This window comes from Rhipicephalus sanguineus, chromosome 11, assembly GCF_013339695.2.
Source record: "Rhipicephalus sanguineus isolate Rsan-2018 chromosome 11, BIME_Rsan_1.4, whole genome shotgun sequence".
In the NCBI taxonomy this organism is placed as follows: Eukaryota; Metazoa; Arthropoda; class Arachnida; order Ixodida; family Ixodidae; genus Rhipicephalus; species Rhipicephalus sanguineus.
The window spans coordinates 144,939,928-144,955,690 of record NC_051186.1 but is presented as its reverse complement, the minus strand read 5'-3'; the positions used below and the strand labels follow the sequence as shown (position 1 = coordinate 144,955,690).

At 45.4% G+C, this 15,763-nt stretch overlaps 1 protein-coding gene across 1 annotated transcript in view; it reads left to right on the top strand.

The window, feature by feature from the left end:
• The window catches only part of LOC119375472 (sulfate transporter), a 115,054-nt gene extending 104,069 nt beyond the window's left edge, over positions 1–10,985 (top strand). The window contains exon 13 of the mRNA XM_049411273.1: positions 10,875–10,985. Within this exon, the coding sequence (XP_049267230.1) occupies positions 10,875–10,985 (111 nt within the window). The remainder of the gene's footprint in view (positions 1–10,874) is intronic.
• The last annotated feature ends 4,778 nt before the right edge of the window (positions 10,986–15,763 follow it).

Here is a 15,763-nt window from a genome sequence, read left to right as displayed (position 1 = left end):
GATCTAGGCGCAGGTTAATAAAGAATCCCAAGTACTGTGAATTACTCCGGAGTCCTGTAGTCCTGTCTCACGATCGCATGGTAGCTTCGGCGCGTAAAATCGCAGATCATTTTTCTTTTCGGTGCTTTTCCAAGGAAAAGCGTAACCGGAAAAAGCGTAACCACAAAGCACAGCTCTGTTGAATTTTGGCAAGGGGCTACTACAATATTAGAGCATTGCAAACCAAGAAGTGCGGCGCGTCTATCGCTGTGATGCAGGTTCTTTTTAGGGGTGAAGTTCCTTAAAGCGGCACCCGTTCGTCTCTCGTAGTGCGTAACCAGTCGTAACGCTAGTACCAGATCTTGAACTCCAAGGTGGTGCCGGTGGGAGATTTCTCCTGTGCGTTGTTGAACAATAAAAAATTCGCAGCGTGCGCGTTAACTAAAAGCCGAATTCTTCTGTCTCTCATTCCCCATTAGCAGCCATTGGCATATTCCTGTAGGAGACGTTAGTAGAAGTAGAAGTGTAAGTGTTAGCTAAAAGGCGACTTCTTCTGTCTCTCATTCCCATTAGCAGCCATTGTTTACCTCCAAGGTAGTGCCTGGTGAGATTTCTCCTGTGCGTGATTAAACAACAAAAATTTTGTTCAAAACGCCGTTGATTGATGAAATAAACCAACGAAAGACGCCAGATGTTTTCTAAAAGCAAAACGAAAAGACGCCAGATGTTTCTAAAGCAAAACGAAAAGACGCGAGCTGCTTAACGAAAGACGCCAGATGTTTTCTAAAGCAATGGTTTTCTAAACAATAAAAACTCACAGCGTACATGTAAAATTAAAATGAGCTGCAAGTCGTCATAACTCATCGAACCTTTAGTATAAACGCGCCCGATCTCACGTCGGTGATGATGTACTGGGCAGAATTCACGGAAGATTCACGGTTTACCGATGAACCTCCGCAGCTTCGCCCACTCATCATCATTCACTCCGTGGATATGCTGTGATTTTTTTCTTTTTACGACAGCTCTTTTACGACGTGAGCGTCGGAGAGCTTCATCAAGTACAAAGCCGTTGGTTTAAACGCACACATAAAAAACTTTTAATCAACCATTGGAGCGAAGGAAGAAAATCTACCTAACACTAAACACTGAACAAAAGGTTCACTGCACACGGTAACACACTCTTAACAACAAAAGGCATGTTCAAAGACCTAAACTGGACAGTTTACTTCTGACGCGGCTGAGCAGCGGAGCGGCGAAGAATACGAGTTCATTCTCACCAAATGGCTCGGGCTGGGTGACTCACACGCGACGGGAACGCGGTGGCTCCGGCATGGAGAGTTGACGCGGGCTAGCTGGCTGCTGGCCGGCACGACGAGACGCCAGGGGCAACCTGGCCAGGCAAGTGGATGCGCAGCTCGGGCCCGTAGCCCAACTGCTGCTGCTGCTACGTTGCCTGCCGACACCGGAGTTCGCTGCTCAAGTGCTTGCCTCTCCACTTCGAGCTGTTCCATTTTAGTCCTAAGCTCCTATTCGAGCTTCTCCTTCTTTGCCTTTCGTTCTTCAGCCCGTTCCTCTCGCTCTCGCGCCATCCGCTCTTCATACCACGCTCTGAACTCCGCGCCCTCGAGACCCATGTGTTCTGCCAGTTCCAATTATTTCCACGTGCTCGCCATGGTTCACACCATTAAGACATCAAGTCGAAAAAATCACAGCATATCCACGGAGTGAATGTTGATGAGTGGGCGAAGCTGCGGAGGTTCATCGGTAAACTGTGAATCTTCCATGAATTCTGCCCAGTACATCATCACCGACGTGAGATCGGGCGCGTTTATACTAAAGGTTCGATGAGTTATGACGACTTGCAGCTCACTTTAATTTTACATGTACGCTGTGAATTTTCATTGTTTAGAAAACCATTGCTTTAGAAAACATCTGGCGTCTTTTCGTTTTGCTTTAGAAACATCTGGCGTTCTTTCGCTTTGCTTTTACAAAACATCTGGCGTCTTTCGCTGGTTTATTTCATCAATCAACGGCGTTTTGAACAAAATTTTTATTGTTTAATCACGCACAGGAGAAAGCTCACCAGGCACTACCTTGGAGGTAAAGAATGGCTGCTAATGGGAATGAGAGACCGAAGAAGTCGGCTTTTAGCTAACGCTGCGAATTTTTTATTGTCCAACAACGCACAGGAAAAATCTCCCACCGGCACCACCTTGGAGGTCAAAGCGTAAGACTGGTTACGCACTACGACTACGACTACGAGGGACGAACGGGTGCCGCCTTAAGGAGCTTCGCCCCTAAAACAAACGGCTTTGTCCTGTCGCTGTGGACCCCAATTTGTTATGCAGGTTCTTTTTCTCTTCACAACAGCTCTCTAAGACTTGAGCGTCGTAGAGCTTTATTGAGGACAAAGCCGTTGTTTCACCAAACAACACACACAACTTTTAATTATACACGGAAGGAGAAATAACTATACATAGGTAAACAATTAATAAAAAGATCATTTCACAAATTAAACCGCTCTTAACAACAAACAAAATGCGAGTTCAGAAACCTAAACTATGGAGTCTAGCTCAGATGCGGCTGAACAGCGGAGCGGGGAATAATACATGTTCGGTCTCACCAACTGGCGGAGGCTTAACTGGTGGAGTTGACGCGTGTGGCTGGCGTTGACGAGGGCACGGCGGTTACTGGGTAACGCCATAGAGTAACATAGTAAACATAAAGAGTGGTCAATGGCCGCCTTCCGCGGCCCAGGCACGTAGGGTTCATGCCGCCTGATAGGTGGCGCAACCACAAAATCTGAACTAGAAACAATCGATCACTGTGCTGCTATTAAATAACTTATGCGTTAAAAGCAATCTTTTAAAATGCTTAATTAGTGGAATAGTTCTTCGTACTTTAAAACGGCGGTTGCCATGACTACGGCGCATCCGCACGCATCATTGTTAGGCCTGACCATACCTGGATCACCTGCACCACCGCGACGCCATTCTCCTCACTCTCCAGCTTCAGCGGTGCCCACGTTAACGCATTTGTGAAGAAAAGGTAAGCAAAGCGAATTGTTTATATTGCATTATGCTTGTACAGCTTCTCCCTAGGCCACACATACGGGATGAAAAGCGTATTTTCAAACGCAGTGCTATGCAGTTGAGGGCGTTGAGCACAAGCGTTTCAGAGCGTACGACCGCGTCCCTGTCATACACCGAGCAATCCAAACAATCGACACCTTTCAAACCAAGAAATCAGGTTTTATTGTGGAATAACACGTAAAGCACGCCGAAAACAAGTTTTTCGGCTAGAAATACTCGTTATAACCGCCACCTGCTAACGACAAATAAACATGCTACAATAACTTGGACGCGTCTCCGATGAAGCCATGCCAAATTACTAGCGCTAACATGGTATTGTACTAGAAATTAGCCAGCGCTTTTTAGTAGAGGAGATAAGCTCGCCTTCAAATCATCAATGCTGCCCAACCTTCTCTCATGAGCCTTTTTTGCACACTGGCTGCGCATACTTACCCAGGCGCGTGTGTAAACAAGCAGGGGAACATGAATGGCATTCCACCTACTGAAAACAATGTCACCCTTGGCTAGCGCGCTTGCGTTATCCATCGTGAAATCCACCGGGATTCGACACGGCATTCTATCTCTAAATCACAATGTTATCTTTTGTGAAATTGGTGAAGTGTACTTTCATATATACTGAGCATAACCATCGCTTTCGGAATTGCAACTCAATGAAAATTCTTAGTTGACGACGGTTAGATGCAATGGTTCAGTGCAGGGGCATCAGGCTAGGGAATAAAATGAACTCACAGAAATGTTATCAAATTATTACATTCGCAACAGTTTGCCGATCATGGTGAGTACCCAATTGCTTCGTACACCTACAATAATCCCAAAGAAAACCGAATAGTCCTACCATTATCTTCACACGCATAACCTCATACACCATGGTGTTCACAAAGCTTACAAGCGGGAATAAAGCTAGTTGAACGTCATAATAAAGAACACTCAATCAGACCACCATTCACAGCCATTCAGTAGAGCAATTACCCTGACGCGACTTGGTTAGACCGTGCAAAAAAGCACAAAGCTGGGAAAACTAACAAAACCTGATTGAATGCAAGATGAATGCAGAATGGAAGTCGCCACCAGAATAAACGAGCAGTTTTGAGATACTGTACTAATAAGAGTAGAGCTAACAATGCCGTGATACCACCCCCCCCCCCGCCCTTCCCCAACTTACACAAAGCTAAATTGCATCCTTCAAATTTTCCTGGATCTTGCGCAGACGCAAGTAACGGTCACGCCTTCCGGAGAGCAAATATTAGACAACCACAGCGCCAGGTCTAGTTTATCACACGACATGCATTATATACTGCTGGGGAGAACGGGGCATTAGTAAACGTAGAAAATTTCAATCACTAAAATATAGGTAAAGAACGCTGCTAGCATGGGAGCGGTGAAATACGATGTGCCCCGAACATTTTCCCGCCATAACGGCCGCGTAGTAGGAGCAAAAAGAGAAAGAAAACACGCACCGTGATCAAAAAGTCGATCGAATTTCGCCACCCCTCCCCCTTTGTTTTTTTCACCAAGACGCAAGTCTGAATCAGCCGCAGTGGGTGAGTTCAAGTTGGAATACTCACAAGTTGGCTTCCGCGCTTGAATAATCAACGGCGCAACACACCCATTGAAATCACAGGAGACATCTAATATCCCGAGTTCCGCGTCCGTCTTCTTTGATTTACTCCACAGAGAGCCGATATGATTTCAAAGCACGGCTCATAATCCTCTTTAAAATAACCACTGCAGGCACCTCCGTGTGCGGCCAAAACAAACGAAGGCAGGAACCGAACGTTCAACATGAACGACGCTGCAGCTGCTTGCATACACTTGCAAATACACCTTGCACACAGGAAAAGTGGACGCGGGCATTGCAACAATTCACAGCGCATTTCACACTGTTCTCTCTTGGAAGCAGCACAGAGAAGCGGGCGGTACGCTTCTCAGAAGTAGCCACCGTGCCAGTCGTTTTCTTTTCGCCGGCCCGCGACCACACAAGGCACAAAAGACAATGCCGCGCACCACGCTTACTAACAGCTCACACAACCACACAACAGGGCCGGGCTTGCCGCCACTCGGCCGACTTCAAACCCAGCAGTTCCCAACGGTCACGACGTATGTTGTCATTGGCCGCAGGAGCGTGCGACTTCGTGGCGTGACACGTAACAGCCAATAGAGTGGCATCGTGACCTCCTCCTCTTATTTCCTTCTCTGTGCTGCGTAGGCAAACAAATAGACTGAGGGGAGAGGGGCTTCTAAAACCTCTAAATATTTGAAAGTGGCGATACTCTCCTCTTATCCTGGGAATACAAACCGAGTCCGTGCTCATTCTCGCTCTCCCCTCGATTCTATTTCCGCATTGGCTGCGTGCGCTGCGCACGGCAGGCTTTTTTTTTTTTTTTGGCTTCCGCGGACGGGTGACAGCGTTCTATGATGGCCCGCAATTTTTTTAGTTCTTTTGGGTCATATGTGCGTCCTAGTGGTGTTGAAAAATTAGAAAAATGGTGAGAAGAGCACCCAGAATGCTGACGTAATGTTTCTAAGCAGATTGGTTCCGTCTAAAAGCCGCACGAAAGGAGCATATTTATGTAAATTAACTGAGTCACACGTACCATCAAAATGCCGCAGGCTCACCTCCCCTGAAGCTGGCCGTGGCATCGTGATACAACTCCACTGGGCTCCACCGTTGAATGGGAACAAGCGACGTCAACTTTCTCCGAACGTGCATCATGAAACCCCTACCGAGAAACATGCACGTCGAATTTCACGTCAACCGCCGGAAACTTCGAGTCAAGAACCTACAGCGCAGCTATGACCAAGCAGCAGGAGTCTATTATTTGGACGACGACGCCTACACCGTTAAACAATACTCTGCCCTAGCTGTCGTGGAAAATCAAGGCGGCATTGTTTTTTAAGAATAATACTCATATTGTTTCTGTTGTTGGTGTTGATTTCTTTCCTGCTTGTTTGATTGTCTCCGTTGATTGTTACGTCAAGAGTCTATTCATTATGATAAATTTTGCAAAATCGTCATTTATGTTTACTCATATGTTGAAATGTTCGTGTTCACAATGAATCCTACGTCGCACAGTTGATCTGCACAATCGTTGCTTCTTTTTTCCGTCACCTGGTTCAGTTAAATGCTAGCGGATACTGCGCACTTTTTTACAGCATGCACAATTCGAGAGTGCTGTATTATTTTGTACACAGCAATGGTATTTTTCAATAAACTCATCATAATTCAGTTTCAATGAATATGTACCGTTATGTATGAATTCCTGAAAGTCCCTATAGCATTAGTTCGAAAACATCTGTTTAGCTGATCCGAACTATTTTTATGTACTATCTGAATAAACACGGTGCTTACATAAAATGTGGCTCTTTTTATTTATTTTTTTATGGGAAGAACTGTCAAAGGGTACACCCTGTTTGCGATAGGCATGCCTGCAGCCTATATCACCTCCAAAAAACTGCTAACGAATGCACTCTCACGATTGAAAAAGAAGAAAACACCCGAAATTTGCGCAAAGAACATTGAAACCGAAACTGAAACCATCGTGGCACGACGGCACGGCCGGAAGAGGAACTTTGTACACAGTTCATGCCGGCCGCTACGAGCGCTAGCAGTCATGTGGGCCGCATGGCTCAATGGGAGTGTCCGCTCTTTACGTTTACTATGTTACTCTATGGTAACGCGCTGAGATGCCTGGAGAAACAGGCCCAGGCCCCTGGGTGCACAGCTCGGGCCCGTAGCCCAACTGCTGCTACTTGCCTGCCGGAACCAGAGTCCGCAGGCCTTGGGGTGGAGTCCGCGTACCATGGCTATGGTGTCCTCGCTCGGGAACGCGACGGCAGGAGGCTCCGGCCGGTTGAAGTCCTGGAGGCTCGGGTCCGCAACCCGACGGCCCATCTTCAGCGCCCGGTCCGGTGCCAACCTTCCGCTTGTCTGGTTCCCTTCGAACTCCACGGCTCTTCTTCGACCTAGGCTTTTCCTCGGTCTCGGGTCAACTGGTCCCGTCCTGATTGGCGATGCTGAAGTTTCGTGGTGCCCAACTATTGGCCCCTGAAATCTCCGTGGTGACTTCCTATTGGGCCACTTGTCCGTCGAAGCTTTTTGCCGCGCGCTCTCGTGCTGGACGTTATTTCGACGTCGTCGTCGTCGTCGTCGCCTTTCATGTGGCCACCGTTTTCGCGCGCTATTCTTTTCATGTTGCGAACTTTTGAAAGGCGCACACTTCGAACGCGCACCACACATCACAATAGCTCGGTGGCAATATTGCTCACCAACTACGACACGCCTTCGCTGCGTCAAAACGACCAACATTGCATGCCGAGTGCCATCTTTGTAGAGGGAGATGCACTTCGTAAGAGAATGTTCGTACGTAAGAGGCCCATGTTTATGAAGCGGGCGCTCGTGTCACCAACCGTGGCCCATGAATTCAGTTCATCATCAAGAGCTAGAATTTTGACATAATATTATAAAACAAATAATTGCGCAATGCGAAGCAAAGTACAACCAGGAAACGATGTTACCGACAATCACGATACTCCCTAACGCTAAATTTCAGTCCATCAGGACAAGCTTCTTCTCTCATGTATTCGTCTTTCGTAGCGCAAAAATCATGATGTTAAGTACTCACCAACTCACCCAACAACAAGTTCTTATTAAGTACATCTCGTATCGCCGTTTTTATTCCTCAGCAGGCTGTATCCTAGGTTGATGATGGATTCCTCGGCTTTTTCCCTTATGCTTGCGTTGCATGTTCCCCTTTCGCTCCTTTAGCTATCCATGGTCTTCAATGTGCCGTGCGCTCTGCGTCAGCTTTCTTTCTGCTCCCCTGCGCCACTTGTTTTAGTGGGTGAGCACGACGCCAAATGCACGAACTGACACTTAATAGCTTCGCTCTAAAATCAAAGCTGCGCTTGTCACGTCAAAATACCCCCCCCCCCTCGAACTTCCGGCAACTGAAAGTTGGGAACGCTTACGGACGCCAGCCAAGGCAATCAGAGTAGTGTCCATTTTGACAGTGCAGCTGATCTCATGGATGTGTGCCACACAAAAAAAAAGCGCAGCTTTAAGTTCTCCAATAATAAAACAATTTGAAAAATAATTTGAATAATAACTAACCGGAGAACGCTTTACAAGTTCCCGTGTACAAACAAGATTTGTAATAGGGCCTGGTGTGGGTCACTTAGACGTAATTTCAGGACAACCACCGGTCCTGTAAATTGCGCTTTCATAATTCTATAGAAGCGCACTTCGACCCCTATGAACTTTATTTCCCACCACATTATGACATTTTGCAATGCGTATCCACTGCTGGTTCCTAAATATGATGTGGATGAAAACTGTGCAGCTTCTATAAACGACGCCACTAAATGAATGACGATTAACATATCTTTGTTCTTTTTCTTTCACAGTCAGTGCTTATATCTGTGGTGAATAATCACAGATGTTTGGTTATGTGACCCACTTCCGTTTGTAATTTCATGCGGTGTATTGCCTATTATTTCTCATATTTCTTGATTCTACAATCGTTCACTGTCATGCTTTTTATTGCAATATGAACTTCTTATGTCCTCGAAAATTTAATACGTTGTATAGTTCGTTGTGAGCAACTGCTGCTGTCAGGAACCACGAGACCAAGACATAGGAGAGTAGCTTCTCAGTTAGTCTTGGCCAGAGGCCAATACCTGAAAAAAATATTGCCTGAAAAAAATTTTAGGCGACCTTGATGTTTACTCAGGTGCCTTGAATGGGGCTAGCCTGTAGATTATGGTGGGTGTAAGAGTGCGAGCAGGGCGCGAAGCAAGACGGCGCACAAAGCGCACGTTACTCACCACCCGGAGCTGACGTCAACGCGAAGCCGATGCGCCGCAGAGCGGAAACACCAAGTCCGGGCGCGCACATTATGGGAGTGACATCAGCCGTTCCATCATCCTTTACTAAGGTGTACACTATTAGTCAACTGATGAGTCAACTGTTAGAGGCCAACAGACCTAATGGACCTCCTCATAACTTGATTGGAAGCCTACCTATGGGCTTTATGCAGTCCAATTAGGTCCTTAATTATTATTAAATATACGACGTATGCTGTGTAGGCCTACGCTTATATACTAAGTACCCCCCCAAACGCCAGTTTCCTACGTTCATTTACAGCGGACCAAACTGTTGATTTCTGTAGTTACGATGTGGACCTACCACCGCTCAATTATTTGCATAGTTATTCGCGATGCTAATTGGCCCTTTTCTGTGGAAAATTTACGCCCTTATATCATATATGCCATATACTACAACCATGGACACATCCTTTTTTATGTTGTTTTATTTATGTTCGGAATTTTTTGGGGAATTGGTGGAGAATCCGACTCGGTGGTTAATCTGGGGTGCCCCTCAATATACAAAATGTCTCTAGGCGCTTGCGGCATATTATACCCAAAGAGAAAGAGAGAGACTCTTTATTAGAAAAACAGAGATTTTTGCCGGCGTCTGTATACCGCCGGCATGCTACTCTGTGTAGGGATGGGGAATGGGATTGACAGACTATAGAAGAGAGGGAAGGAAATAATAAAAGTCACAGTTTCGCCGCAAGGGCGAAGCAATGAATGCGATAGCAAGGAACTAATGCTATACGAAGTGAGGCTCGCCAATGGATACTCTCAGTTTGAAGAGCGCTTCTGTTGCAAAGGCGGCCGAAGCAGCGAAGGAAACTAGCGTGCTTCAAGTGTCGAGCTGTGACACTTGATAGTTCGCGCTCATCTTCTGTTTGTTCGTTTAGCGGCGTCCCTGAGCTCGAGTGACATTCGTACGCGCCGTAACATGAGCGCGGACATCACGGTGAAAGCGTGAAACATTCCTCTACCCCTCGCCACGAGAAAACCGCGCGAGCAGACAGCGGAAGGGCAAGCTTCTCCCATGCGCAAATATAAGAAGAAGCGAGCGAGCTCGCCAACGACTTTTAAATGCGCCCGTGGGGCTCCTAGCGCCACCTCGCTGGTAATGAAGAAACGCTTATTATCGCCTGCTGTCTCTGAGTCCGTCCAGCGCTAAATGGTGTGTATATAACGCTCGCCGTTAGCTACGTGGAGGATCTGCGTTTCGTGGCGTAGTGGATAGCGCCGCTCGCTGCGGAGCAAGAAGTCCCTGGTTCGATTCCGCGCTTCGGAAGCATTTTTCTGAGTTATTTTTCTTTGGGGCCTTTATATATATATACATACTTATACATATACGGTGCATGACGGCGGCGACGGCGACGGCGACGGCAAAATCCAGCCGAGACTGTCCATATAATTGCTATCGCAATAAAAATGAAGAATATAAAAAATGAAATGCGGAAGTGAACCTGATAGAAATATTTAGAGCGTGGGTGTCATGGTAAGACATTGCTATGTGAAATATCCAACCATTGAAGCTTTCCGACTAGGCCAGTTTTTGACGGGTATTTAAACAGCGACTGTAAAACCCGTCGCTGCTTTGAAGGGCTGGGCACTGGGCCTAATATCTTGTGTAATGTTATACCCTTACTCGCATTGATCGATAACTAAAAATCAGGTGTATAGTAATTGAGAAGAACTTGAGTCTGACCTAGTTTGTGCTTACTGTTTGACATCTTGATCGCACACAAATGACGAGGACGACGACACCTCCCTCTGTCCTCGTCTTTTGTGTGCGGCCAATATGTCAAACCGATACATAGTAGTACTCTATAGCGTAAGAGTGAAGTGCGCAGCCACTGTAACAGCGCTTCAGGACGACGGTATAACAAGAATGTCACATGCAACGTCTCAGCGAAAGTCACGCTCACCGTGAAACTTCTCTAGGCCCTGTGGTCGCTGAGCTTCCTGAGTGTGGTTGTCTTGAACGCCTCCTATGGACTGTTGGTCGGGATTCTCCTGGGTCTCGTGGTAATCTTCCTTGAGCTAAGCGGGTAAGAAGCGCTGCTTAGCCTCCCATTTCTCGAATGACAGAGAAAAGGAGAGACTCCTTGCGAGGAATTTGCACAAAAGTATTTGAGTATGCTTTAGAATGACGTTATTATTTAATCAACACATTGCAATACTATCTCACCATTAGCCGTCATTTGCGTTTACTTCTACAACGCTAACGGACGTTAACATGGTGTAGTCACTACTCATAATGCGCTAATAAATGTCGCAGGTCATATACTAGTATTGTAAAAGTATGATAGCCACGCCATACTGGTAGTATGCAGGTAAATACGACAGGCCAGGACATCCGTCACCATACTTCGGTGTTAACAGGATCCGTCCATATATGCATGTAACGTAGCACACGCCGGACGGATGGACGTAGGCCCAGAAACGCTGGGGAAATAAAACGATAGTTACAGATGAAGAGAGCAAGTTCTAGTGGTCCAATAAATATCGCGCTTCTGTATCAGTGAGCAATGCGAGCGTTTTTGCCGCTCTTGTGATTTCGTAAGCGACTGAATTTTTGAGATTGCAGACACAATCACAAGAGTAAAATGCCTAGGCGAATATGACGGTTATGTGTACCGTCAACTGTACTCTTATTGTCGTTAATGGGAGTAAAACTAGAAACGGTGTTTTAGTACCAACAACACAGTTTTTAAAAATTCCATTTATATTTATATAACGGCAAAATGGTTACTTAAACGAAACATCAACGAGAAGCGTCAAGGTATCATTAATTTCGCACCTATACCAGCGCAAGTGAACCAGTGTGGCGTCGCACATTGTAATAAAGCCCTGTCCAAATGCACACTTTTGTTCGCCTAATAAATGAACCCGAAACGCTGTTTGATTCACTTTGTCATTGATTTCTTAACATTCAGTCATTATCATAGCTCAGCTTTCATTGTCTCGCTTCATTTTTTGGCAGTCTAGCGGTTTCATTGCTTTTCTGCTCCTTTTATGATAAATGCATTGTTAGCCAACTAGCCACAAAATCATTTCGAATTTGCACGCGCACTGTCATATGCTCCTGTATTAGCCCTTCACAGGGTGAAAGTTTTCATGAATAAATAAAAAAAACAATGGTGAGTGTCTGGACGTTATCAAAGTGTGTGGCGTCACACCGAAATTGAGCGATAAACACGAAGGCGTCATTGCGAGCGCTTTTTCTTTGTACAGCCCTTTCTAATTTACCTAGTGTCTTGTAGCACTGAGATCGGCTGTTTTGTGCTTTTGAAGACTAACTCAAATGATTACCCTATAAGGTGCACATTTATTAATTTCTTGTCTTTTCTGTCGGGAAACAAGACTGAACATAGAAATTATGATTGAAAGCGATTACACTAGGCAGGTCGAGTTTCAGTATCATGCCGACGTTCTATGACCTCTGAAGTTTGGTAAAGAGAAATGGCCGCTAAAAAGTTGCTTTTGCGTGCGTGAGAAACTAAACTCACGCCGTGATCACTACATAGGTGATAATTAAGATTTCGAAATGTATAGGATGCCACTTTAAAAAATAAAAGCTCATATGCACCTTTAAATTATAACTCGTGTTTTCTATAATGACGAGTGTACTAACAAAAATGCAATGTCAGGTTTCGTACTGCACTCGTCAATATGAATTATCCAGACAATATAAAGATAGGAAGAAAAGATTTAGTAGCATTTCATATTTTCATTACCAGGCACAAGGGTTCTCGTCTTCAGCCTGTCAAGCCTGACGTCTACGTGCCTTCGAAAGTGGCGCCACGGGTACGTGCAAACAATCTGCTGGGACAAAACTGCGATATTCTACTCTGTCTCACAAGCTGACCAAAATGAAGTCTCTTAAATTGTATCTGCTGATGGATATGATGCAGTTGATTCGAGTACTACTTTATTATTGCTCATGTATGCAAGATCAGCAGCGCCTTACTAGCAATATTTAGGTGAGCAGGTAACAGTAAGCTACATTTAAATTCATTTGGTATACCATGTCCTCAGGTAATAGGTCTGTACATTTCGCGAACAAAAAAAAAAAGCTGAATTTCTGCTGACCTCTGTCAAACAGTTTGTGATCCCTGTCAACATGGGGAGCTCGCTACCGCGCCTGACCGATCAAAGTACGCATTTGTTGTCGGAACCAAGCAGACTCCTCCTGGGTTTTTTGCTACGTGGACGATTACTTGATTTTCTGTAGTGGTGATGACTTTTAACCGGTGGTTACGTCAGTGAGCGAACAATTTGAATTAAAAGGAAGGGGGCTTAACTTTACTTAAGACTGGCCTCAAAATGATGGAATACAATTTTTAGACATTTGCTTAACGTTGCAGGAGAACCACGTTTGTTGGCAATGTATAGATTTTGTAAACCACTTTTAAACATCTTGTCGAAACACTCTAAGGTAGTAAAGAAAAGGTAGAGCCATGTCATGCTTAAGTCTTCTCTCACTAAGTCATGTGAACACAAAATGAGTGCCAGCTTTAACACACAGGTTACCTGTCCTTTAGGTGTAGGTTATCCTCTCGTGGCAATGGCCACTGTCGCTGAACGCTTAAAGAAAATTCATTTTGTTAAGTCCAAGCGTTGTTGAAGAAAGCAATGTGAAAAAGCGTGCCGTCGGTATTCCTTATATTCATTGCGTATCTCATTGGCTAAGGAAAGTAGGTGGTAGATACGGCGTTAATGTTGTTTTTACGGTTGCCAATAAGCTAGGTTAGATATGTGCCGCAGCGCAGAGAAAGAATGAGCGGGTGATAGACAAGAAGCGGACTGATATTTGTTTTGTGAAACATACCATCAAATTTACTGATTGGCGCACGTGTGTGGTGTATAAGATTCCCTTTACCTGCGGCTGCTTTTACGTGGGGCAAACGAGTCGCTGTGTTAACCAGAGTTTTCGTGCCTTCTTTCTTTTCCGCCGTTGTGCGCATTTGCAGCTGTTAGTCGGCGTTTGTGCTGTCTTGACTTCTCTCTTGTGTCCGTGTTTGCACGCCATGTCTCTTTAATATGAATACTTACCAACTAGCTCAGCTCTCTGTTATATTGAGACCCCTGATATAGACTGTGAGTCACCTGGGGAGCTATTGTGGAATTATCTACCTAGTGGACATACCCACTTCGGCGGAGCGCATTCAGTTGCTCGAAAAAGCGGTCAGGCGTGACGTCATGGCGCTCTTGACCACGTCGACGCACCAAACCCGCCAGCACCTTCCCTGCGTAAAGAGAAATAAAGTGGACGAAATGTACAGTAACAGGACACTTAAACAAACTTGACAAGTCTGAACTTACGTAGAAACGTGTTCATGTTTGAGAACGATGCAGGGAATGCATACCGACCTTCCAGTTGCGTCAAGAAGGTGGCCGCGCTGATACTAATTCAAGGGCTAACGTGTCTAGAGTTCATGGATGACCTCCGAGATGTGAGGCCAAAAGCAGATCTCAGGGGGTAGCGTTCGTTGCGATGAAATGCATTCCGTCCCTGTCATTTGTGTCGAGAGTCTGAAGGCTTCGTGACGTTAAAATGACGTTGCGGGAAAAGGACCGGAAACGGGGAGCGCGCTGCTCACCGAGCTCCAGCCAATCAGTGGAGGCTGAAGTGGACAGTGCATAAGGTGAATACATCGCGAATCGCGTCCCTGTGGCTTATACCCGTAACCGCGGGTCGTGTTATGCGGGTGTGTGCTACATGTGACTGGTGGAAAGGGTTTTATGACAGGTGACATGCAATTCACGTACGTTATTCAGGTCATGACCTCTGAGTTTTGTTCCTTATAGACTCATCTCTTCCTACATGCCAATTTTTCTATATACTAAGCTAAGGAGGCGGCCACGAGAGCACCGAGACGTAGGATGCTAGATAGATAGATAGATAGATAGATAGATAGATAGATAGATAGATAGATAGATAGATAGATAGATAGATAGATAGATAGATAGATAGATAGATAGATAGATAGATAGATAGATAGATAGATAGATAGATAGATAGATAGATAGATAGATAGATAGATAGATAGATAGATAGATAGTAACACACTATACAACGTTATTCTCTTTTGCGTGACGCTCTAGCTCGAGCCTGTGAAGGTCTACCGTTTGGGTGGTCCGCTGTGCTTCGCAACATACCAGAACATCGTGGCTGACTTCGAGCATCTCTCCGAGGACGAAACACGTGGAAGAAAGACGATCACAAGCGAACTCCATGACATGTAAGAACACTTAGATTGTGAAGAAATAGCAACTATTCCGATTTGGCTTTTAATATGTTATGACCAAAGCTTCTGTCAGACCTTGTTTTGTTATATGACATTCATATTGAGTGACTATACTGGGCTTTTTAGTGATTATATTGGGCTTTGCAGTGCAATAAGCCAATCAGACGGGCTGCTATATATGCTGCTTATGTTATCCACCTATTGATTGTCACTTTCAGCAACATTCGCTTTAAATGTGTACATTAGCATCAATGACCCAAAACAAAAAATCTGCAGCTCGCTTCGTGCTAAGGATTATGTAAGGATGTGGTCGGACAATTTTCGAGTTAATAGAACGCTGCCTTGTTTACACATAGCCGACTACACAGAGGCCGCGAGTACTCGCTATGCACGTTGCTTCAAGCATTTTAAGTTTTCCCTCTTCTGTGTTTCTCATCTCCCACTCCCTTCCCGGTGACGCTACACCATGCAACTTTATGGGTTGTATAAAATATCGCCACGTTTCTTTTTGTAGAATAATTGTCCGTCCTCCTACAATGTGATGATAGCTACCCGCAATCAGAGCCAGATGGGATCCAA